The sequence below is a fragment of the Pseudopodoces humilis genome, chromosome 6 (genome assembly GCF_049639895.1).
Source record: "Pseudopodoces humilis isolate 2021_Gansu_Grassland_sample_001 chromosome 6, ASM4963989v1, whole genome shotgun sequence".
NCBI lineage: Eukaryota > Metazoa > Chordata > Aves > Passeriformes > Paridae > Pseudopodoces > Pseudopodoces humilis.
Window position 1 is genome coordinate 67,747,935 of NC_142205.1, and position 26,125 is coordinate 67,774,059.

Here is a 26,125-nt window from a genome sequence, read left to right on the forward strand (position 1 = left end):
ATTAAAGTTTAAAAACAGCAAAAAATACCCTTGTGCAGGCAAATAAATGTAGCAGCCTGTCAAGATCAGCTGTAAAATACAAGTCTTGCCATAGTGATTTAAGTTAAGGTTCCACAAATACTAGGCCAAATGAAGATTATTTATTATTTGAACTTGCTAAGAATGTAAATGGAGGAGAAGACTACTGGCTATCCAAGGTAACACAAACCGTGAGAAAAAGAGGAAATTTGCCATAATTTGCTCATGGAATGATAATATTTTTTGGTGAGGTATTGATGGGTGTTCATAAAGTCTGAAATAGAATAAACCCACTTTACTGATGTGGGGGGAGGAGCAGAGAAGGACGTAGCCACGAAAGTGGTTTGTTTGTTTGCGAAGTAACCTGAACAGGCAAAGGAACTTTCTGAATTTACAGTAATCAGCTCTTTTGAATGGAAATATTTGATAATCTTGTAAAAAAAATAAAAAAGGCAAACACTGGCTTCCTTTTTTATTTTTATTTTGAGGAAAATATTAGTGTTAGTATTCTTAGCATGTGATATTTTCCTCTCTAAAGTAAACTTACAGAATAGCCATGTTATTCCTTCCTGATTTTTTTTTTTAATATATTTTGGAGATCCCAAATGCTCCTGGAACTTTTTTCTTTGTTCACTCCTGTGCTGCAGCTGTGTGTCTGCCAGGCAATAGGCAAAGTAAGTCCTTTCACCTGGTGTACTTGGGGCATCTTGGAGCCAGGTGAATGCTGGGTCAGCTGTGCTTCTGTTCACCTGTGAGTAATTATGTCATCATCTAAGGCTCCAGCTCCTACTGATTTTTTAGAGATTATGAAAAATTAGATACTGGATTGTAATTTCTGCCTGAGAGCTGTATCAGAGATGGTTTTCAAATGTTAAGCAACCCTTCTCTCAAGTGAGATCTGTTTTTTGTTTTTTGGGTTTTTTTTCCGAGTGGGAAATACAGGGGGTTGGTAGAAGGGGAACTATAAGGGTGTATATTCATTTTAAATCCAGCACAGTAGATTTGAATTCATGCTGTGTTTGTGCAGTGTTCATTAGAAAAGGCCTTAAGTGATAACTATAAATGAGGATCAAGCACACCATTATATCTGATAGATTTTTCCAAGGTGTCTGTGTAGCTTTCAGGGTTAGGTGTGAAATATGGGCATGAAACTGTGAATGATCAAAATCAAATGAGACAAACCATCTTTCCTAGCATTAGCGTGGAACTGAGGCAGAGCTGACGATTGATTTTGTTTCTTTTTCTGTATTAGGGTCACTTTTTCGAGGTAGTTCATTAAAAGCTGATGCCTAAAATTGTTTGCTTTTCCTCTTGATCTGTGTGTACTCGGTTCATTTACTGTTCAAATCATCGCCTTGCTGCTTACAGCTGAAAGGCGCCTGCTGCACCAGGACTGCTCAGGCATCAACTCTTTGTGATCCCGTTCCAAAGCTGTCTAACGTGTTTCCAAGGAAGGGGGAGCAAAGGATGATAGGGAAGGGCGTTCGAGGAGTGTTTTGGCTGATGCATCTCTAGCGACACCTTGTGGGATGTTTCACAGAATCGCCTTCAACTTTTTTGGGGAAGGAAGCAAGGTTTGTTGTACAAAAAGCTGCTCAAATACTGGGATACACTTAAACCTTTTCACTCACCTGTAATTAAAAATAAGCTATACTGATAAACCTTCTCATGTTAAAGTTGTCCTTCCTTAGTCCATTGAGGTGTTAAACACTTCACCCATTGTGGGTATATCAATAATATTATCTAGAAATAAAATTTAACTCTTAGAAATGAAACAAATTTACTTTCAAGTGAAACAATGAGAAATGGGAATGTTGCAAATCAGCTGGCATTATTTAGGTGTACTCAGTACACAGCTCATTGTCCTGCCTGGTAAGGGTTTGATATTCTGAGGAAAAAGTGGCCAGGAAAATGATCTCAAACAATTAAAAAAAAATTACTATTTAGAGAACTTGAATCGATATTTCATTATGCAATAATTTGGTTTTAGAACATTCTGGTGATTTTCACCTACTTGTAAGATCTTTTTTTCCTATTGAGTGATATTGGATTTAACTGTTTCAGCTAGGTATGTTGAAAGATTTGTTTCCTGTTGCTTGCTCTCATTTTGTGGAGATGCTCAAGACTGTGGGTAACCAAAATCTCCTGTAGAAAACGTAAAAAATGGTTCTTTTTTATGTTCTTAAAGTTTTATTCTGGTTGCAGCTTCACCCATCTGGCATTTGAAAATGCTTGCTGCCTTGTGCTGGTCAGAAGATGAATCCCAGCTAACCCCAGGGGAACAGAGCAAATTTTTTTTTGAGACAGACCAGTTTTTTTAGGAAATTTTGAACCAAACTGAAATAATTTGAACCAAATAAAAATTTGAATTTTTATTGCTGAGCCTATGGGTGTGGAGATGAGTGCAGGGGAGATGGGAGATGTAGGAAGATAAATTGCTACATGAAGATAATTTGGGAAAGAGGACTGAAAAGAGATTTGAAAAATTGCTTGCTCAGAAGAATATTTCTTCTGCCTGTACTTAAGTACAATGAATGGAAATTTAGCTTGATCCTTTACTGACTGAGAAGGAGAAACTGGAGACTTCTAGAAAATGCTGTGGGTTGTCTTCCAGCACAGCCCAGCTAGACTGATTAGTTTTTTGTTTGGTTTTTTTTTTGTCTAAGCACTCATCTTTTCCTTCCCTTGCATGCCTGGTGCCTCTGGCTTTCTACCCCTCCCTTAGCCATTGTAGGCTTCTGTGGAGTTGTGTGATTTATCCTTTAATTGGTGGCCTTGATTCCATTGAGAGTGTTCTTTGCTTCCATCTTTTCCCTAGATGGAAGCACTGGGCCAGCTGAGCCTGAGAAAAGTAAAAAGGGGTCTCTAACACCTGAATCCACTAATCAGTCCAGAGGACCTCTTCTATTCAAAGACTTCTCACAAAACCCTGCTGTGAAAGAAAGCAGCTCTACAAATGGGTGAGTTTGATCTCTAATTTATATAGTAATTAATAATACACAAACAAATTGGAGGAGGTTTTAGCCAGGTCTTCTTCTGCAGTTCATGTGGAGAAATGAAGCTGTTTTATACCCCTTACATTGCTTTCCTTTTAATTTATGCATATTGATACTGCCTGCTTACTTCTTGCTTTCCATGCCTGGCAGTTGAAAGTGAGATGTTTGACTTGTTGCTCAGTTTTGTGGTGTTTTCTTTGCATGCAGATAGCACAGGTAGAGGGCAGAGGCAGATTGACCTGCTGGTGTTGCCTCCAGTCTCCATCTCTCTGTGGTGAAGAATTAGAACTTTTGTAGCCAAACTTAGTGCAAAGCTGATACCTAAAGCAGCTCTTGTTGGGGGGCTGAGTGCAGAAGGGCCATGGAGCTCTGCAGTTTTCATTCTCTCCTGGACTGAAGCAGACAGGAGTTGTGACTTGGTGAGGTAACACTGTGGTCCAGTAGCAGAACATACCTGGGTTCAGGCTCTCCCTGCTGATTTTTCCCCAAAAACGTGATGCCACCGTGAACTTCCTGGCATGCCAGTGCTCTGAGAGCCTCACCCACTGGGTGAGGCTCTCAGACAGTTACTAAAAATCAACACCCAGTAACACCCAGTTACTAAAAATCCTAATTGCTGGCATCTGTATTCAAGGCAGGAGGCAGCCCCTTCTATGAACAGTCTACCTATGAAACAGCCCACTTAGTTTGCCTTCACTGTGCAGGGGAGTTTATCTGTACTAGAAACAGTAACTTAAAAGGTGACCTTCATACTTGGTGAAAGCAGCAGAGTGCTTGGCTGTGACTCATGGAAGGAGCCCAGGTATTGGGGAATGGTAGCATTTCTCTACTGCCTGCTTCAGCAGTTCAAGCAAGCCTAGTTCTATGTCAGGTACCATATTGCAGATGATGTGTATGATGGCTCTGTCCCTGCTGGAATCCAGAATGAATCAAAAGCTCCAAAACCACTGCTGGCTGCTGAAATCAACTCTGTGTTGGCTCTGCCGGGCTTCAGAGTGAAGCCTCACTCTCTGGTGTGTGTCTGGTTTCAGCTTTAGAATAACAAATCCAGTTTGGATCGTAAGCCTCCAGCTGAAATAAAAGCCATTTTTTTCTGTAGTTGTATCACCTCCCTAAGGAATTCTTGGTCTCCCGCTTTACTGTGATCTTTGCCTTCTTTGATATTCATTGGTGCTTTACTTTAGTAGGAAATCCCCTTTTTTTCAAATGCCTTGTGATGACTCAGTGCTGCTGTTTGCTTCAAACTGAAGGGGATTCCAACTATGAAATTGTCTTGTTGCTAAAATAGAATCCTGTTCCATTGCGTAGGTTGCAGTTGAAAGCAGAGGAAGGTCTGGGGGAGTTGTAGGGTGAGAAAGCAGTGTTGCTGCTAGTTTGTTTACTAGGGGCTTAATGGCAATTCCAGTAACAGGATCACAGAATCACTGGGTTGGAAGAGGCCTCCAAGCTCATTGAGTCCAGCCCTAACACCTCAACTAAACCATGGCACCAAGTACCACATCCAGTCTTTTTAAAAACACATCCAGGGATGGTGACTCCACCACCTGCCTGGGCAAACCATTCCAATACTTTATCACCCTTTCTGTAAAAAACTTTTATCTAATATCCAGCCTATATTTTCCTTTGGTGCAGCTTAAGACTATTAAGAATTTCAAGGGAAGAACATTTAAGAATTTAAGAACATCAAGAATGTCTTCTGCCTTCCTTAGCAGACAACTGTCTTTTCAAACCAAGACTCCAGCTTAGTGTTGTTTGCAAATTTAGTAATGAAAGACTCAATACCCTCATCCATGTTGTCAATAAAAATATTGAGCAGCAAGCAGCTTAGAAGTCTAGTAGATCAAAACCAATCTCTAGCTGTAAAGCAGTTCTGCATCTCTGAAACTGAACATAAAGAACCAAAAAACAACCCCCAAACCATAATAGTTAGTTGTGTTTCTAGCAATGGATAATAAAATCAGTTCAGCAAGAAACATAGTTTGGTTTGGGCTTTTTTGTGTGTCTGTGTATGTTCATTAAGGATTCAAAATTGAATTGCTTTAAGAATGGTTCTTTCAGACATGGAAGATTGCTTTCAGTTTTCTTTCTTCATTATAAATCTGATGATCCTCATATTTTTATTACTGTTGGTTTAGCCCTGCTGCTTTAAGCTGCAGTGTTCTGAAACTATCATCTCTCACTTTATTTCATCTGAAGTAACTGCTGCAGTGCTCTGTCATGCTGGAGTTCTGACCAATTTCCAAATCCCTGTTTGTGCATACAGGAGATGGAGGTTGTAGTTGGAAGTAGGCTTTGGTCCTGTCAGGGATGCTGGCAATCCAGGTCTATCCTCTGAACACTGACTTTGCACCCTCTTTCAGCTCTAGATTTCTGTCCTTATTTTCAGAGTTTACCTGAGAACTTCTACAGGCTACAGCAATACAACCCCCCAAACCACAAAAGGCACCATTTAAAGGCATTTTGTATTGATGTGTTCAGTATTAAGATCTTGAAGGCTGTGGTTGTTGAGCATTGAAACGGACCATGAGGGTGCTGATTGCCACAGTAACACTCTAGTTGAAAAAGAGTCTCACTACTGGTTTTACAGCATATTGCTGGAAAGGAAATAAGTTAATAAAAGCCACAAAGATGTACAATTTCCCATAGCCTTTGACTAATGCTGTAAGAAAGAGAGCAGTTAAAAAAACACTCTGAGCTGAAGGTGGGAGGATTTCCTTAGAGTGCTTGGAAAGGGCCTTCCTGACAGGAATGTCTGTGCTGAATGAGAGGACACAAGTCCATCCCTCAAACCCCAAAATGCTTTTGGGTTTGCATCTCTTCAAAGGTATTTAATGCTGGAGACTCAGAATCCCATAGCAATGCCCTATAATGCCTGATTGGTTTAGCTGCAATCCCCTCAGGTAACAGGACCAAAGGCTGAATATGCTTTTTAAGGAGTTTAGGTTGAACTAACCTTGAATGCTTGCAAACATTTAGAAGACTTAAAATTAGTAATCTATCAAAGATTCACTGGCACTCTGCTGTAGTTTAAGGCTTCCTTAAAAATAGGATGCAGAGAGAACTGCAGAAGCTTTGAGTAAGGTCATGATTGATAGGTGGATAAATATCCCTACATTATAAAATGCTCCTCAGTGTTTAATGTTTTTTCTAGGTTATAATTGCTAGGGAAATACATAAGGGAAGTAGAACTTTGTTGGCCACAACATTTCAGTGCTCCAAGAACTTTTTTTTTTTTTCTTCTTAAAGGAAAATAGAAAAGAAAAAACCTTATCTCCAATCCAGCAAATGTTTTTTCCTTACATCATTTATAAAAATGAATCATTTTAACAACTTTTTTCTTTACTGTTCAAAGAAGTTTTACATTTTTCTTGATTGTTCCCCAATGCCTATACACTGCCTCTGTCTGTGTTTTATGAGTAAAATCTAAATAACACAAGGGTACAGTTTCCATAAAATTGAGGTCATATGAGGTGGAAATAGCAGCCTAAGATCAGGAGTTCCTTCATTTTTATAGTCCTTTCTTTTGGTAACAGGAAACAGCTCTAAGGCAGCTTGCTTCTAGGGTATATAGGAGTGTTTGCCTTTATAGATTTCTGTGTGTGTGTGTCTGCATGCTTATGTGATGGAGAGCTGCCTTAGGAATATTTGGATCTGGCTTCTAACAGCCAGAGAGCTCTCTCTTGTGTGGTTATTAGCTTTACCACACACTTGGAGAACAATATTGCAGAGTTGTAAGCAGATATTACTCTTGATTTCACAAAAAGGGAAAATTAGATTCGTATGCTTCATGGGGAAGATGGGGCGAACAACTTCTGCTTCAGCATTATGATGAATGCTGGTGGTTGTGGAAAGGTCATCAGATCGTCCAGAGAAGCTGGGAAAGAGTACTGTTCTCATCTGAAATGTAGATCTGTCACCTCTCCCCACCTTCCTCTCCTCCAAAGTGCCTTTCCTCCTATCCACCAACAGCCAGGATACCTCCTCTGAGATACCCTCACTTCTCTTTGCCCTGCCAGCTGCAAACCCAGGTGGAGGCATCTTCTGTTCAGCCACCTGTACTGAGGGCAAACACCACCTCTCATTGGGTACATCAGAGTTACTTCCTTTCTTCCTTTTCTTACTTTGCTTTCTTCTTCCTTTCACTTTTAACCCAGACCCATGTTGTTGTCTATCACCTTACTCCATTCTCAGCCCTGTCTCTGGAGGTATCCACTGTTCTGGGTGAACATAGTAGCTGGTTGCACTCCTTGCTGCTGAGATAAAAATCAGAGACCAGAAAAACTTAGTTTTGTGGTAGATCAACTTGTTGAGAAAATTCTAAGTCCCCTGGGATTTGTCTGATTTGATTTTTGCAGCTCAGCCAAGAAATTGCAAAAGGCAGGAAAGTGTCTGCAACTTGCAAGTTTTGGCAGTCCCTGAATCTGGGTGAAAATGCTTGCTTCCTGCAAAAATACTGTGTCTCCATGAGGTAAAGGTCACTTTTCTGTCAAACCACTAAATGTTGCTTTAAGATTTCATTGATGTAGAGAGTAGTAAATTTAGCATAGCTCCAGGGTTGACGTTTTTCTCTTGGTAATTGGCAAGCAGGTGAAAGTGCTTATGGACAGGGATGAAATCTCACAGAAGCTAGTGCAGAAAGACAAAATGCTTTCTTGGAGGGTTTAGACACTGCTTAAAATTAGGCATAATTCCAATTAATGTAAACACTGCAGTAATTCAGTAAAAAATGTAGTGGTAGAGACCAGTGGGTGGGCAGTCAGCTGGAGAACAGGATGGCCTTACTGCCAAGAAAAAAGGTTTGTAGTGAAACCTCCCTGACACTAAGCTGCATGCTTAAAGTTTGTGGGATTGACAAATGTGATGGAAGGGATGTTCTGCTGGAACCTGCTGCTGGTCTGATGTAAAGCTTGTTTTCATAGTTGATGTTGTATCAAACTTCATGAACATCTTTAGGAAAACCCAGTGAAATAGCATAATATATTTGAATAAACATAAAGAATTCACAGAAGCACCATGTAAGACCTCATAAAGGAGCTGTGGCATTTCCAATTTTTCCATAAGGAAGAGAGATTTTGTTGTGGGTGGTCTTCTGTTCACGGCTAAGCAGGAAAGCCACACAGTGAGCAGGAAAAAAATGGGTGGGAAGTGCCTTGACTTTTAATACATCTCAGGCAAAAGCTGTTTTAGTCCAAACTAAAATCAGAGCAGTTCCCTAAAATTTAGGGTAGAGCTGGGCAGCAGCATCTCCCTCAGAAAGCCACTTCTGTGAGCACAAAAATATATTTTAATAGTATATCAAGAGTGGATAAGAGATAACCTCACCTTTAAGTGTTTAGTTCACCTCAAAAACCTGACAGGCTGGGAGTGGCTGTCTCACTGCTACTTCTTGATCTGGGGCATGTGAACCTGTTCAAGACATATGCAACTAAAAAAGAGTAGCCAGCCTGCTTGTGAGTGAAGCAGAAGAGACTATTTTACCTTGAGAAAGCCCTGAGTGCGTGGGAGCAGTTCTCATTTGTGCACCAGAGAGAGAGAAGGACAGCTGCAGGCAGACAGGGAGAAAGTAAGGCTTGGGTGGAGGACAGCAGGCTGCCTTGTTTCAGCAGAACAAACTCCTAATGCCCTAAGTGTGGTATCAAAGTGTCAGCTTCAAGCTAAATCTTGGAACATTTCTGTGCAGCAAATCTGTCTTAAGCTGCCTCTCCAGAATACTGGAGTCCCAAAGTGTTTTGAGCGTTTTTGAAATTGTTTTTTCCCCTCCATTCTTCTTTCCTCTTTGTAGTGGTGTTTTCTCTCCTGAATAATACTTATGTGTCAATTAAGCCTTTTACAAGTCACTGAGGATCTGGTGCTTCAAGCTGTTGTCTTTGCATTATATTAAATTTTCTCTAACTCATTTCCTTATTTTTCCCCTATGGGAAGCCCCTAAACAAGCAGTTCTTCAGTGGACTATAAAATAATTTAAATGGCAGCCATCCAACCTGGCCTTTTTCTAGATAAAGGGTTTGAGTATGCATAAGAAGCAATGAAATTTTTATTATCCACTTGTGAGTGGTGTCGCCAAAGGGGTTTTCTTCTTCTGAATGGGGGCAGTGGGAAAGTCAGGTAAAAAGGTGATTTCTGCTGTACCCCCACAATTTTCCACTGGGCATTAAAAGAAAGGGTTCCCCCTTCAAATTTTCCATTGACTGCTTTTCTCTGCCTCCACAAAGGAGGTGCTGTGCCTGCTTTGCTGTGCTGAAAATGTCAATACTTTCATATCACCAATGTTTACTGGAGTTAAAAAAGAAAACCCTCTAATTGTTTGAGTCAGGAGGGCTGTGAAGCTGCTGTTAACAGGAAAGGAAGGGCACACGTGTTCCTCTCCTCCTCTCTGGAAGCAGGAAGGATACTGTGCCCTGTTAACCTTTTCTGCACAGATGGAGCATCCCATCCCTGCCTGTGCCTCCCTTGGGCATGGCTGGTGCTTGGAGTAGCCCAGCAGAACAGGAAATGTCCAGGCTCAGAAGGACTCCAGTTAAAATATTTTTAAGTATTTTGTATTTTATTCAGGTAATGCTTCCCAGAATCAATTCTCATCTTTGGTCACTTCTTGTAGCTCGTGGGATGGCATAAGAGGGCACCTGACCTTAAAGCCTTAACAGTCCCGGCTTTGCCTTGTCCTGCATGAGAAAAGCAGCTATTCCTGGCAGAAATCACTTTGGTTTGGTTGAACAGGTGATGATTGATAAACCCAGGAACTACACACATACAAAGTTTTAATTTGGTCCCATCATCGTTGAGCTGACAGGTGATGACAAAATGACAGTGCCCTGAGCTATTTCCAGTCCCATTGCAATTAAGCATGTTGGTCAGTCCAAAGGTGAAAGCTGTGTTTGAGTGCAGTGAAAGGCAAAAACACAGAAGGCAGAATTCACTGTATTCTATGTGAATGCATTGCTGAGTAATATTTAATGCTATTCCCTTCTTATTCATCCAATGGGAAAAGCATTTCCCCTCAGAGGATTACCTCTTGGCTTTGATTTCTTTTGCTGCTTGGATTTGAGTATGTGTCACTCATCTCCCATGACACTGCTCCAGCACTTTGCTACTGAGCCTTTGCTGGGTTTCAAATGTCCCCTGTTGAGGCTGTTCAACTTTTTATAAATTCTTATATAAAATTAAACGAGGGATCAGGGTAAGAACAAGTGGCTGATGTGGAGCTGGGAGTATAGGATGCTGTTCTGAGAAGTGGAAGATCTTGATGCTGTTGTTTTGGTTTTTTTTTTTAAATTTATTTTAAGCAGGCAGACAGTAAATCTGAACTCTTGTTGGTAAATGTGTGAACCATCAAACTGAAGTCATTAACATTTTGTATGAGAAAGTGACAGTAAATGCCTCATATGGAGTGGAACACTATTATTGCAAAATACTGGAGAAATCACCCTGCATCTCCAGCAGTTAAAACATTCATCCAGGAGGTACAAACACAGTGAAACTCCCTTCAGAGAAAGGCAGGGGGAAGAACTGGACCTTGGTTCCCCAGTCCTGATCCTGATCCTGGTCTGTTGTTTCCTCTGTTATAATTGCAAATGCCTCCAGAATAGTTTTGTTTGAACAGAACTTCAGTGAATTGAGCATGATTTCGCAAATGACTGTTCTCTGTGTGCACATGAGGAGCTGGGTGTAAGTGCTTGGACAGAAAAAGATCCGCCCTGCTCTCCTGAGCAGCTGAGATATTTCTGCTAGGAGGATGGGAATGCTCTCAGGGCAGTTAGATCACGAGTGATGAGAAGGAATCGTTACAACAGGAATCTCCTGAAAATCTCAGCAGGGCTTTTAGTCCTCGGTGCAGAACTGCACAGGTTTTGTTGTCGTCAAAACCGAAACCGATACAACAATCAGACTCACAGATGAGTGTTTTTCTGAGCTTACCTATGGTGAATCTTTCACTTTTAGGCGACAGCATGATAATGTTCATTTTTATCATCTGTGAAACTTGATTAATCAACTGTGTGCAGTGGGCTACAGCCTGAAATGAATAGTAGATTCTTGAAAATGCTGCATCATTTCTTATCTGGTAAAGGGGAGGCATGTCTGCAGCCTTCGCCTCTATAAACCCTCTTCCTCAGAATGAAAATCAGATATGACAGGGTGGTGTTTCTGGTCAGGGGCAGAGCTGAAAGCTCACTCCTCCTCACTGCTGATGAGGAGACTGCAGCTGGTCAAACTGAGCACTGATTCTGTAAGGGAAACCTTTAGAATAAATTCTAATTAAAATGCATTCCTAGAAATGGCTCCCTGATCTCTTCGCCCCTTACAGTAAATGATTCTGCTTCTAGATTGATATTTGTATTCTATTCAATTTGAGTTGATGCAGCTTTTCCACCATGCTAGACCACCACTTTTCCCACAGAGAAGCTCTTGCTGGTGCGTGGGTGAAGCGTTGTGTCACTGTTCCGTGCTAATCTGAAGAATGAGAGGGAATCCTCTGTGGTCTCTTACAAGCAGTGCTTTCAAGTAGGTCTGTGTGGGCTGTGTTTGTTTGAGAGAGATGAATGTGCTCTCGATGGTAGAATGACTTTAGGAAAGGGGTTTCCCTTAAGCCTGGGGTGTGGGTTAAACCTTGAGATATATATACACAGATACACTTTTGCCTCCAAACCACTTAGTTCTCATTTGATTCAGAGAGCCTTTATTTGAGACTGGGATGTCCTAACCTGGCAGTACAGAGACGGACACCTTCCCTAAATATGGTGAGTGACACCTGCATTCGCTGGAAATTTGTACTGGTGGGTCTCTTCCTAACCTCAGAGTGAAGTCGTGTGCCTCTTTTCCCTTCTCATCTACCAAAAAGACCTCAAATCCAAAACCTGATCTTTTAAAGGTGTGGTTTTTTGGGTTTTTTTTGTTTTTTTCCTAAGTGGCTTTTAAAATTCTTCCTAATGTTTATATAGAACTTTATATAGGAATGTTCTTATATTTACTTTTCCTGAATAAAGTTGGACAATGAAGAGAACAGCAATAGTAAAAGATATATTGGCATATATATTGCTGACTATATTAAAGTCTTATTTTGGGGTAAATTTAGTGATATAAAGATGTAGTGCACCTATGCTGGATTTGACCAAAATTCCTCTTTTTGGATAAGGTTTCTGCTGAGAACTTTGGCAGTTTCATCTGTTCTGTGGAGTTTGGGATGTTCCCTGACCTACTGATTCTGCCTGGAGCAGGCACAGAATTCCCTTAGGTAGTTCTGTCACTAGGAATTGATTACAAATTATTTTCTACCACCCACATAGCATTTGTGAATGGGCTAGGTGTGATATTTTGCTTGCCTTGTGGCTGTAAATTTGCATTAAAATTGCACCTCAGAAGTTTTGATGCATCCTAACCTTGAGTAAGGAATACTTGGAGCTGCAGTATCACAACCTCCTTTTTCCAGGGATGGTGGTGTTTGCTGCCAGAGGGCACATTCCTGTTCGTGCTGGGGAAGCTGTAGGAGCTCTAGACTGTTCTACCTCCCTCCCAAAATGAAGCAAAAGTTCTCATCTTCCCTTGACTTGGTTCTGGATCCTCAGGACATCGTGTTATGCTGCTGGCAGAGTCCAAATTTCTGGCAGCAGCAGTACCACATATCCAGAAGTGTGGGAGTGCAGGAATGTGTGGAAAGCCACATATGCTTCTGAATTGTTTAGGACTGGTGTTCCTGCCAGCCAAGCAATGCCAGTGATTTCTTGCAACTGGCTGGTTGGATTGTTCCCACCTTTCTGTGGGCTCTTCTTTCGCCTTCATTTTTTTTGTCCTGGGATTTTAAAGCTTGTTTGCAGGGCATGAATCTTACAAAGAACAGAGCTGCATTCGTCTTCTAAATCAACCCTTCTTGTCTTCTTGCTGTTAAACTTCCCTTCTTTTCAAGGGCTGCCTGTGCCTTTTTCTACAGCCACGTGGCTCCTGTACTTGGAGCTATCTCCTTTCTGTTACTTTTTTATATTCTACCTGCAGAGATTTGATTCCAAAGTCATGGATTTGATGCATCCTAACTTTTATCTCTTGGTTTGGATTGTATGAGAGAGTTATGTCCTTTCTTGTCACGACATCACAGTTTCACTGCAGTGACATCTCTATTAAAAATTGTTCTGCAAAAACCTCACATTTTGGGTGCTATCAGTGACTGTCATAGTTATTAATCTTGCTTTTATCCTGCAGCATTTTTCCCTTTCATTTCTGTATTTTATCTTTTGGAAAACTTCCTATCCGTGCTTTGGCATTATTATTGAATAACAATAAAGTACCTTTTTTTTACTGCATAATTTACAGTTGACATTTAACAAATAACTAAATACTTCCTTCCCATCTCTCCCACCTCCAAATAATTTGTTGAGAAAATTAAATTTGGACTCAGATAATGAGCAAATAGCATTGAAAAGATATTAACTGTTAAGGGCTTTATTTTATCAACACATTTTATAGTTTTTAAAAAATTAATTCATATTCTGTTAACAATTTGCTTCCATAGAAATTGTGTACAGTAAGTGTGTTCAAAATATCATGGACTTTGCATCCAGACCTCTGTACATTAATTGACTTTAGCTGAACTGAACATTTGCCATGAAGAAAAGATTTCTTCTAAATGTATTAAAAATGAGGAGTCTCATTTTTAACAGTAGTACTGAGGGTGTTTTGAGGTAGGCTGTGTGTGACTTTGATAGCTTGGTAAGATGATATTTGCAACTTCCTCTGGTCACTTCTTATGTGACTCTTTTGCATGTTGGAAGTGTGCTCATGATATTTTTGGCACTGAGCTCGTGTTTCGTGGCCTTTCAAACGAGTCCGTGTGCTTTAAACTTGCTTGTGCAGATGCCTGTGTGGAGTGGCTGACATGGGAAGCCCAAAAGTAAAATGTGTGTCACCCCAGGCTGAGCACAACTGTGGTGGCTGCTTGGTGACATTTGTGCAACTGATTGCTGCTTGAAGAAGGGATTTATACTCATGTGCGAATCATCTTCTGACTTGTAGAATTTGTCGAGTTCTTCAGTCCAAAGATGTTTGGGAATTTGCTGGTTGGCAAAGGGAGAAACATGCCTGTAAATTGGTTTTGTCTCCCTTTCAATTCAAGAAACAAGTCTTGTATTGATTTGGAATAAGGTCCTGTAGTTTAAAGCAGTGCTTTGCACTCACCACTGACACAAATTTGTGTGTGTCAAGAGGAGCATTTTCACACACCCAGTATGGGGGACCGTAGCCCACATTGTTTATCAAGTTGTGGATATCATAGTTCCATGGGGAGGGCATTTGGGAATTAAATTCTTTGAGGGGATTCCTGCTCAAAATCTACTGTTACCTTAATCATGGGGAATTGTACTTAATACTGAGATCAGCTTAAGGTATTCAGCATTAAATCCTCCTGCATCACACAGGGCAGGTACCAGTTTCATTTTGTCCAAATGAAATTAGGCAAGACAGGACAGAGGAAATTGTCTACTCTTTATTTTTGGCTAAAATCAAGCTTCAGATTTAAAATTTTGCTTGGAAACTGTCATATACTGAAGTTTCAGCACTTTATCAGGAAATAACGGGGAGAGGAGACAGCTGACAGATCTTGCTGTGTTTGTGGCTTTTTCTAGGCAGCATTTGTGTGCATGAAGCTGCATTTTCAGCAAAGGGCAGGCAGTGTCGTGGCTAGTTCAGGTGCTACTCTGAGAACCTGGGAATATCTTGGTAGGGGGAGATGGCTTTTTGAAGGCTTTATTCCTGTTTTAGATTAGTTTCAGTGAGTTGCTTAGGCTCTCTTTCACCAAATGCTCTTTTATTTCTCTGGTTGTTCTTCCATTTTGATCACATTTACTGTAATAATGCATTTCTCCCTCCCACTCCTCCTACACGACAGCTACACACAAATAATGTGTAACCTGCTGGATTGTTTATCAACAGCATTGGTGATGGTGTTTGTTCCACTTTGTTTTTGAGCTGTTTTGCAATATGGCTAATGCTTAAATGAGGTGAGTTTACTCAGCCTGTCTGTGACAGGCCCTGCAGCTTGCACAACAGAAAAATGTGTATTACTGGAAAGGTAATTTATGAGTGGGTTTATTCCTTATGTGAATTTTGTTAGCATGTACTTTAATTTATTTGGTATATTATTTCTTTTCTGTTCTCTCTACTGGGACAGTGTCTGGTGATGGTGGTGGTCTGTAAAACTGAACCACTGAGTTGACCTAGGCAGGAAAACCAAACCAAACATCTCCTTTCCCTTTTACTGTATTATTAGTCCGGCTCATTTCTTACATTCATTCAACGTTGCATTCCCACAAAATATTGCTTTGGTACAAATGAAATACAAGTGAATTACTGAGCAAGTTTGGATAAAATGAGCAAGGATTTGCTAACATCAGACGCTCTTAAGCTAGAACTAGACTTGGGGAAAGGAAAAGAGAATGGGGCAAGGGCAGTGGAGGATTTAACATTTTCAATAAGAATGTTTGTGAAAAGCATTTTGGAAAATATTTTGAAACACTAGTGTGATGAGTGCCTCTCTGGCTGTAATCAATTTCAGAGTTAAGATTTCATTAGAATTAGTGAGTCTCATTGTCTTTCTTGAACAATGTATTTCTTTTCCTCTCCAAATATGTTTTTTCTATGTGGGAAACTTGTTTTTAATGCAAATTAATACTCCAGCCAAAAAAGTGTCTTTTTGACCAATTCTGGGCGTATCTAGGAAATACTTAGGGCTTGGAGCTGGTGGGTGAGCACCAAGGAAATTCTGCACACTTTTTAACAAACATTTCCAGTTATTGCAAAACCCCATAAATCTGTGAGCAGAACTGATTCTGTTTTACTTCAGGGTGTTCCTGTTCTTAAAAGCCCTGACAGAAAGCAGAAAATTTATGTAATTCTGAGCAATCCTTTACATGACCATTACAACCCTCTCTTTTACAGAGCCTTAATTCTTTGAAGTAGCTGAATTTTATCCATCTTGGCTTCAGTCTGCCAGATCTAATAAAAACCTACAGCATTACACTGCATATTATGGTTGTAAAAACTTCTGGTTGTTCTAATAACAAACACTTGCAGGGGTTACAGCGACTGGGTTGTCTCTTTTTGTTCAGGTTCTCAAGTGGAGATTTGGATTTTAGCTGCAAAATCTGCATATGACTAAGAGTCAGGAGACCTGCACAACATCCCCCACCGCAGCAGTGTGAGCAGCAGGGCTTCTGGAGAAATGCATGTTTATGCTGCCTGGGTGTGCAGCTGGGCCATGCAGGGATATAGGACTTTATCAGCTTTTAGCACCTTTTTTTGTTTCCCTGGCTCAGCAGAGCAGGGACACAGAAAACCCAAAGTGCCCTCACTGCAGCCCCAGAGATCTCCTCAGCAGGGCCCCCAAATCTGGCTCACACTGCACAACCAGGAGAGAACACATCTAATAACTAAATCGATATATTTTTGTTCATTCACCACTGCTTTTTTCCTTTCCAGTTTTTCAGAATGTTGCTTGCTTCTTACATGACTCTTACCAACATCAGGGTGTCATATTTTCGGTAACATTTAACCTGCATCCCTTCAATGTGGGCTGCAGTACTGTGCAGTACTGAGCTTGGTAAATACATCTGAAACTGGTGAAATGTCAAAGCTCATTGGGACAAATTACAGCTGGAGTAGCAGTCTGAATTCTGTGATGTTCTGGGTCAGCTTTGGTTTTTTTTTCATTTTGATTTCTTTTAGTAATTTTGCTTTATTTTTTTGTTGTTGTTTCAGTGGCAGTAAGAGAGTGTTTATTCCAGGTCAGTGTTTTTCAAATTTGATATTTTTAAGTTAGTCACATGCAGGCCAAGTTCAGACACTCCAAAATAAGGCTTAATCCTCATTAGTCCCCAGTGTCTGCTGTGCCAATTGAAATCAATCAAATGCAGCTTTCCATACTTCAGTGTGATTGTGTTATGATTAAACAGACACTCATAAAACTCGAGACAAGCTGGAATCAAGTTTCACATGAAACTGAATTGACTTTTTTTTTCTTCATAGGATCCTTGTAATTAGTGATTACCAGATGCATTTAGAACGTGTGAAATGCCTGCAGGAATTGGAATTAAGAAGGGGGAGGGATGCCAAACACCTCAGATCTTCTGCTGGCAACCTTTCATTTAAATTTCTGCCCTGTACATAGACCGTGAAAGCAGTATGGTTTCTATAAAATGTTCAGCTGTGGTTTCACATTAAGTTGATGCTACCAATAAAGAGAGTGAGTTGTAATTGAAAACTTACTTGCTTATAAATAGCAGATTTAGCTCTTGATGGTTCCCCACTTCATTTCAGTGGTCACCTTGCTGTCCTTAAGATAGGTCTTATGAAACCTGTCAATTTGCAGTTCTAGTAAATGCCATAATGATATTGTTTGATCAAAAGAGAAGAGTAAGGCTTCTGGGCTCCTTTTCTGGGAAACTAGAGGTGTCTTAGGAAACATACAGGCTGTCACCAGCCTGCAGCACAGGAGCAGAATGATTCCTCTGGATGAGGTGATGTTGGCTCACTCCTTGTACAGCCCCTTCTCCCACTTGAGATGGTGAGGTGGTACTTGTTTTTTTTCATGTTTGGAGTTTGAGTTCAAAACCTCCAGTTTCAAGGGATTATCTTAATGTGGACTGCTTTCTGTTACCCTGTAGCAGCCCTTTTCTCTGGGAGTTTGGTTTGAGATTTTTTATTTGTCTCCCTTTGGAAATGCACTGCTGGTGAGTAACTTGCCTGATGAGAGGGAATCTTGTTAGGAGCTTATGGAGTGCTTGAACAACACACTCATGGCTCAATAACTTACGTGTGGCTCCTTTTCTCTCCAAGTGATTTAGATCAGAGACATTACTCAAATTCTCTTAATTTTGGAGCAGTAGTTTTACTGGGCACTTCCATGAAGCATAGGAATTTTTTGAACAATGTGAGGACACGCTTGAATTCTAGAGTATGAAAAAGAATTGATTCTTTTAGGATGATTAATAAAAGCCCTTTTTGCAACTCTTCCAATGTTCCTGAACCTGCTGGCAGCTTTGTTCCTTGGGTAGATTTTTGTCACCACAGTCAGAGATTGTTGTTGCTCCTGCCCTTGCAGAACTGTCCCTGACACAGTGGTGAACTTAACAGAGGATGGTACTGGGAAGGGGGAAGTAGATTCCTGGCTTGCTTGTCAACCATTTGTAGTTTATGAAGAATAAAATAGAAATACAAGACACTGTTATCTGTTCTCATTGTAATTGGATACTTAACTTTTTCTTCTTAAATTGTTAATATTTTTACTTCCCCTTAAAAACTCCTTTTTTTTTTTTTTTTCTTCCCTGCTCCTAATAGATTCACTGTGAGGAGCTCAAAATGAAGAAGAAAGGTGAAGAGGGTTGCATGGAACTGTGCCCCCATCAGTGTGTTGAGATGGAAAGGTACTGTGTTAATGTTACATGGAAAAACTCCTTTGTTAACAAATTTTTGGGCAGCTGCAGTTTCACAAGGTAGTATTGGTTCTCCTGATAGTACTGAGAGTATTAAATACAATGCAGTGAGCGTCCTCTGCCTTTCACTGAGGCTGCCTGGCAGCCACAACAGGCAAGGAGCTGGTCTGACTTAAAGAGCTGGTTGTCCCCTGTCAGCTACTGCATGTTACATTTCCTGGCTGCATTTCCAAATGGTTTTCATCTGTCTGTCCTGCTCGTGCTGTTAGTAGATGACCGAAAATACTTCAGCTCTGCGTGGGCAACACAGACTCAAATGAATCATGGGCTTGTTTTCCTCCAAAGGTTCAGCCCAGTTGTGAGCCCAGCTCAGCAGGGCTTTGATGAAGCATCCTCATCCTGGCCCAGGCTGAAGTAGGAGGCAGAATGGGCTGCTTGTGGTGATGCCTGATTCGAAAAGAGAGTTGTTTTATCAAGTACCAGTTAAAAATGTCAGCTCTGTGCAATTGCAGTGCATCAGAATTACAGCTTTCCAGAGGAACAAGCACATCGAAGACCTGAACAGACTTGTGGGGCTTCAGCTGAATCTGCAGGGCAAGCAGCCAGTCCAGAAGGGGCTGTGGGAGCGACACCATCCCAAAAAGGCATGTCCTGAGGCCAGGAAAGTGCCCTGAAAGGGGCACAAGCTTTTCTAGGCATTGATCTCCACAGAAAAAGAGTGAGCACTTGAAAATACCGAGATTTCCTCCCTTCGTGTCCTTTTTCAGATCTTTCAGCACATTCCTGCCACCTCCCTACAACTTTCTGCATGTATGCCTCAGTGGGGGAATTCATCTGCTCAGGCAGCACATGCTGCTTGGTGGCTCTGCTTGGCCAAACTTTCAAGCTGATGTATTTTGATGGCAAGAATCAATTCCCTTTCCACTGGTGATCTCTATGCAGCCACGTGAGGCCCTGGGGGTGAGCCTGGGTGACAGTGCCCCATTGCTGCCTCTGCAGCTCATGGCTCATTCAAAGCCTGAGAAAGTCAGTGGAAATAATTTAATTTGCTTTCCTGAGGTTTGAATGCAGATAAAATGCTATCCATCAGGAGGACATTCAACGTCTTGGTAGTATAAATAAGTAGAAGATGCAAGTGAAAGGGTCACGATGCTCTCTTCCTGATGTACGAGCTGTATAGGGGGCAGGAGTGAGGCAGCAGCATGGACACTTCCCAAGGGATGGGAATACCCAGGCATAGAGGGAACAGCACCGTGTGGTAAGTAACATCACTGAACGCAAGGCAACAGCCATGGTCTTCTTGCATGTTGCAAATTTCTTGAGGGGAGTAGTCAAACACTGAGAGACACTGAGTGCCTGTATATCAGTAGCTGTCCTTCTCACTGAGCAGGGATGGATTATAGGTGCAGCTTCACTTAATCACTGCCCCCTCCTCTTTTTTTTTTTTTTTTTTTTTTGGCTTTTTTTCAGAGAAAACCAGATGTGTTTCCATTAAGAACATGCCCCCCTCTAGTTGTCATTTGTGTAATTCTTAAAATTAAACAAAAGTATTTATTAAGGAATAATTGTTTCTGCTCACATTAACAGCACACAGCTTCTCCAGATGTGGCATTTGACAGCCCAGCAGCTGCCGGCTGTTAAATGTGCCTTAAAAGGCCCATTCCTTTGTCGTAAAGGGAACAGAAGTGTAGGGACGTTTATGGGGTGAGAGGCAGATGTTTTGGCTACATCAGATTTGAGGGAAAGTTTTAAGTGGTTTCTCTGCTATGGTCACAGTTCATGATTTAACCCCTATCATACACCTTATGGAGCTCTCTTCTTGGCACTGGGGTGAGGTTATTCCCAATGCCACACTGACCTGTGGGACATCTCACTGTGAAGACCATGCAGTTCTGCCAGCTAGATCTCAGCTGATGCTTGGCTGGCTTTCCAGCTATGCTCTTGAAATACTGGATAACTCTTGGAAGGTGAAACTCAGGTTAGAATATTAAGCTAGGAGCAATTTGAAATAATGTGTTGCCTTCACCCCCCCACCCCACGTCTCTTTGTAAGTATCTACTCATAATCATCAAAGGCAGGTGTTCTTTTTGTGTTTGTCCCAGCACAGTATGCTTTATGCCCAATAAACTATTTTTTATGGTGGTACATGTGAGGTGGAACATGCAATGACTGGAGCTCAATTTCAAGAGTTCTGGCTCAAATTCCCGAGCCTAAACTTCTAGTGGGGTGTTGAGTACTGGAATAGCACCATTGATCCTTAGGGAGTTGCACCACATTTTAACTATTCTCTATCAGCTCAGAGTCTGCTAGACTTCTAAGAGCTTACAGGGCTGCAAAATGTTTTTTCTGTAACAAAAGTATTTTTGTCTTCTTAGCAAAATTTTATTCTTCCTATTGCTTATTGGACTGGAAATTCTTTGCTATTCTTTAGTCTTAACTGGAGAAAATTTTAATATAAAAATCCCAATGTATTTGCATAAAAAAAAATGTAAGAGTTCTACAAAAGTGAATTAAGAGAGAAAAAATTCTGTAAAATCACTTGGAACATAAGAGAATAGGCTCATTCTACAGATAAATGGTCATTTTAAAGAATTAGATCTCTATTTTTATTCCTATTTTAAGCCTATTTCTAGTACAAGTTAGATCTAGTACAAATTGAATATTCTGTAATTCAATTTGATTCTCCCCCTTATTCTACAGGCTTTTTTCTGACATGAAGTATATTATCATAAATAGAGGAAATATTAGCTGAAACAATTTGTCTTGAAATTTGCCACATTTGTAATTTATCTGACAGGTTCATTCCCCATAATCCAAATGCAGAAATTTCTTTCTTTCCATGAATTTACCCCCTAGGCTTAGTCAAGCAAGAATCCTACATCCCAAATGCCCACCCAAGGGGATGAAGCACGTTTTACTATTAAACTCTGGAATTCATTTCCCATCAAAATATGACTCCATGGTGTTGGCGTCTGGCTGTAAATCCTGGCTTAAAGCCTTTTTTCACAATTGTTTATGGTTTGTATTTGTGCTTTCACCACCACAAGAGAATGACCCAGGCACACCAGCCTTGAAATTAATGTTTTAACTAGAATTATATGGCTTTGGTATTAATATTGTGCAATAAATGCATTGGAACGTGTTGCAGGTACGTCCATTGTTGCCATGGATCTGCAATGAGTAAGGAATAATGCCAGTTTCCAGTGGAAAACAGGGAAAGCCAAGAGATTGAAAACTGGAACTCTTATGGGGCTTCTACCTTCTTATTTGGCAAACTTCTGTTTCTCAGCCTTCAGTCTATGCTGCTCAAGCCCAAAGCATGGGGCTGATCCTGTTCTGGCTCTCAGCTTAAAAATGGAATTGCTGTAAAAAGTATGCAACCATTTATAAACAAACAATCATTACTACTTAGAGCATTATACTATTTTAAATAATACCAATAATTATAAATAGATAGGCCAGTGGAGCCTAGAAACTGAAGTGGTGCAAAGATGTACCACGGGGAAAGAAGTGAAAACCATTTTAAAGGCAGCCAGTTGAACACGTGGGAGAAATGAAAACACCTTTAATGGAGTGCACAGTGAAGTTCTGCAAGGATATGATAACTTGAAAACCAAAGGGAACACACCTAGATTTTTATTCTTAGAGGACATGGCTTTTTGGATATGACATGGAAATTGTGAGGAAGATTGGTCTTTCTTCTTTCCCTGCAAGCTGCTAAAATTTGTGCTGAGAGGCCAACTTCCTTCATTACATCTGTACCTTCTGCTTCCATGTAATATCGCTTAATTTTTCAAAAAAAGGAGGAAATTTTGCAACTAACTCAAAGTTTACAAAGAAGAGTTAACATTCTAGCCTTTTATTGTCTCCTGCAGTAATCACAGCTTGCTCTGTGCAGTTTTTATATCTTTGTATACTTTAGAAAACTTTAGCACATAGAAGGGATGTACTTTGTCTTGTATGACCACAGAAAAATGCTTTTAATATTTTGTGAAAAGTTTCAATGCAGGTGCAGAGGTGTACCTGTGAACTCCAGGAAACCAAAAGCAGTTTTGGAAATTAATCTGAATCTGAATACTTTATGCCCTCTAGAGCTCTCTGGGTGAAGCTCTGGTTGTCAGCTTGTCTTGGTCTGGGGTAGCTCCTAATCACGGGTGCCTTTATCTATTCAAGCACTCAGAAAGTCCAGATTCTAAATTAGATCTACAAAGCAGATATAATTAATGTTCTAGCTCACCATAAATGTATCCTTTTGATTGTCAAAGGGGCTTATAATAAAATGCAGATATAGTATCTCAGTCTAAAAATGAAGTAGCTTTCTGACTTTCATGATAATCGTCAAACATATGGATATTACAGAGCAGAAATTGGTTTGCAGAGATCTGAGCCTTTTGTAGTTCTTTCTTTTACCCAGGCACAGCTGGGTCCTGCTCTTGCCCAGGTAAGTCCAAAAAGAAGAATGCAGAGAGAGGCAAGGGTAGGAGCAGCCAGAGGTGAATATAATTTACAGCTACATCATCAAGCTGTGGGGGAACAGGGCAGAGGAATGAACACTTTCTGCTGAAAAAAGATATTAAAAGCCAACCCCCCCATGTTTATGGGGTATTTCTCAGCTTGGTTCATGCTCTGACCTCAGGAGGTTGTGGTCACATATCTCCACTTGCTGTGGCTGAACCAGCAGCAGAGCTGAGTGCAGCCCGCCGAAGCATTTGCTGCTGCACTCCTGCCAGATTGCTGCTCATCTTTTACTGTCCCCGGGGATGCACTTAGGCAGTGCTCCTTTATTCTGAGTTTTTTGTTTTCCTTAGGCTAAGCTGCTTTATTTGGTTTAGAAGAGTCTAAGAAGCGCGGGATACTTTGCCCGAGCTGAGGGGAGTAGGTTGTGCTGGCAGCTGGGGGTGGTAAATAGCAGCAGTGAGTGGCTGCTTCCGTGCTGTGGCTTCTCAGTTCTTCTGAGCAGCCTCAGAAGCAGCCAGGGCTCTGCACAGGTTATGTGCACCTCTGTTACACAAAGGTGTCTCAGACAGCACCAGGAACTGGAGTCCAAATGGGCTGAAGGTGCTGTTTTTCAGCGAAGTGCACTTGAGAGTGCAGAGTGCTTGCTCTGGCTGCTGCCTGAGGTCTGGGGACCTCAGCACAGAATTGTTTAGAAAAAGTGCCACTTGCCCTGGCTTATCCAGGATTCTGCAACATTTAGGCAGACAGAGAAGGGCTGGATTTCTTGCACCAAGTTTGTTGCTTCCCTCCTGCAGTTTTCTCCTTGAGCTGCTGCTGGGGCTCACCTGCCACCCACGCACAGCTGAGGCTTTGGAAGCTGCCACCAGCCCTCAGAGCAGCTGCAGCCTCCTGCACCACCATGGAGTTCATGAAAATGTGCCTTGGGAAGGTCTTGCTTTTAATCCTCAAGGCTGTGAAAGTACAGTTTATCTAACTACCAGCAGCGAGTTAAACAAACAAACAAACAAAAAAAAACTCTAGAATTTTACTAGCCCTGATTTGCTACTGTTGGTATTTTATTTCCTCCTGGAAATGATTTTGTATCCATGCTTAGTGAAAATATATTTCTGCTACAGTCTCTGTGTTTTAAACATGGAGCATTAAATGAATCATTCTATGCTGTCAGCATGAAATTCACCACACTTATTTACTCTTATGATTAAGATAGATGAGTTTATTTATTGGGTAATTTTATAAATTTCACTTCAAGAGTTTCCTCAGACCCTGCGGTGCAATCCCTGAGGATTGCCTGTCTAAACTTCAGGAAGTAAAATTGATAAACTCCTACAGCTTTCAGTTTTTCTGGTGGTTCAAATAAAGGATTTTGTGTTTTCTGCCTAAATTAAGAAGTAGTCTTGCTGTAACAGGTTGGTGATATTTTTGAGCCTTGCAATTTGCTTTCTGGTCACGCGTTACTTATATTTAGAATTGGTTCAAGTTGATTAGTCCATGAAGTCTTAAGCTTGCAAAAGAGATCAATCTTTCGTGATAACTTGGGTTGATCTACAAGATTTAGGGGCTTGTATTAATTATATCTCAGTTAATTATCTGGAAGCCGCATTCCACCATTACACTGTATCAAGTGAATCAGCCCTAGTTGCAAGTTTGTTCTGTGAATTTGGAACAAGCCCTATGTGCACCTAAGTCCTGTATGTCCTTAGCAGAGAGACTGAAAGAAAATAATTTTCCCATTAAAAAAACACGTAGTTTTAAATGTTCTCAACAGACCAGTTTTTTATAAGATACATATGTTTTTAAAAGGAACCTTTAAGGAAAAAAAAATTTGAAAATGCATGTCAGGTGTCTCCTACAAAGTGTTAGAGAAAACAAAATGTGCCATCAAAAGGCTTGGTGAACTGAGCACCTAGCTTTGCAGTTCTAAACCTTTTCACCTATTCTGATTGCATTTTTGCTGAAGTTGAATTTAAAACTCCTGAAACTGTGAGTGGGTGAGGTTGAGGGCACATGGCAGTCTTCAGATTTGGATTTTGTAGGTGAAGAGTGGTATAATTCATAAAGGCTTCTTGTGTAAGTATTTTAAATTAATTTCTGCCACAAAGCACTTAGAGACTGTGTGTCACTGCCCTGGTGCTCTCTGCTTTTGTTACCAGGAAGGAAGGGAGCTAGAGTGGTGCAGGACCAGCTCTGCATTCTCACATTCAGAAGAAAGCCTAAACTTCTGGTGTAAAGTTTAACATTGCTTTTTCTCCCTATCAGGTGTGAAAGTAAAGAGCTGGATGTTGAAATAAGAAACCTAATAGGGAAGAGCAACACTTTTGAATCGTGTGAGGACCCCAGAATACTTGCCCAAAAGACGCTGTGCCCTCAGAGGACTGCATGTTCCCTTAAGGTAATCACAGTGTGCTTTTGCAATGTTTATCTTCCAGGAAAGAACGTTCAAGGGGTGTTCTCTGCGGGACTTGACTATGCATGAAACTTCAGGATTTCTGAAATGATGCAATGAACTTGCTACACTTTTTTTTTTTCCCCCCTGATGTAGCTACTTCCTGCTATGAGGTACAGTGACTGAGAAGGTATATGTTAAAGTGCTTTAAAAGGTCAGCCAAATCCACTGATTATTATCCTAAGTGTCAACTGTATCCAGATGTGCCTTTTGGATAACACAGGTCCTTGGAACTGTGTAACCCCCAAAACGCCGTCATTTTTGATGCATTTGGAAGTTCTGATTTAACAGGGAATGAACAGAGGTGTGGGACACAAAGACCTATGGAAGTGGCAGAAAGGCTTTTAGATGAATAGGAGGAGAGAAGGAAAATGACGATTCAAACCCACGCTTCTGTGGTATTGCAAACAGAAAATCGCAAGCCAGCTGCTAAGGCGGCTGTCTTTGCCTGCAGTCAAGCAGTGGTTAACAAGCCTGACAGAAACTTGCTCTGGGTTTACCTCTCAGTTTCACTCCTCTCCCCTGAAATAGCGAGAATAGAAGGAATTTCCCCGTTTTCCACAAACTGGGAACAGGAGGAGGGAGGGGTACGGAGGAGAGGAGTGATTAAACCGTGAATGATTCACCTGCAAGGGATGACGCTCTTACCTGTGCCACTTCAGCACGGGATGGGGAAAGGCAAACTCTGAAGGCTGCAGCCCGAGGCACGATGCAGGAAATTGGTGAGGAGGTAAAAGGGAGATGACTCTCTTCTACGAAATCCGAAATTACACACGGCTCCTTTCACATGCAAACCGCCA

The 26,125-nt window shown here is 41.0% G+C and overlaps 1 protein-coding gene across 5 annotated transcripts in view; it reads left to right on the forward strand.

Annotated features, from left to right (window-relative positions):
* The first annotated feature begins 660 nt into the window (after positions 1–660).
* Positions 661–26,125, forward strand: part of TNIP3 (TNFAIP3 interacting protein 3) — a 50,148-nt gene continuing 24,683 nt past the window's right edge. For 2 of the 5 annotated variants that reach the window (XM_088056645.1, XM_014259622.2), the window contains exons 1-4: positions 661–692; positions 2,837–2,978; positions 18,330–18,415; positions 25,139–25,271. In XM_088056645.1, the coding sequence (XP_087912771.1) occupies positions 18,351–18,415; positions 25,139–25,271 (198 nt within the window). In that variant the 5' untranslated portion in view covers positions 661–692; positions 2,837–2,978; positions 18,330–18,350. Of the gene's footprint in view, positions 770–1,552; positions 1,593–2,836; positions 2,979–7,369; positions 7,483–18,329; positions 18,416–25,138; positions 25,272–26,125 lie in introns of those variants that run through there. The other 3 variants (XM_088056648.1, XM_088056646.1, XM_088056647.1) reach the window with 3 other exon arrangements.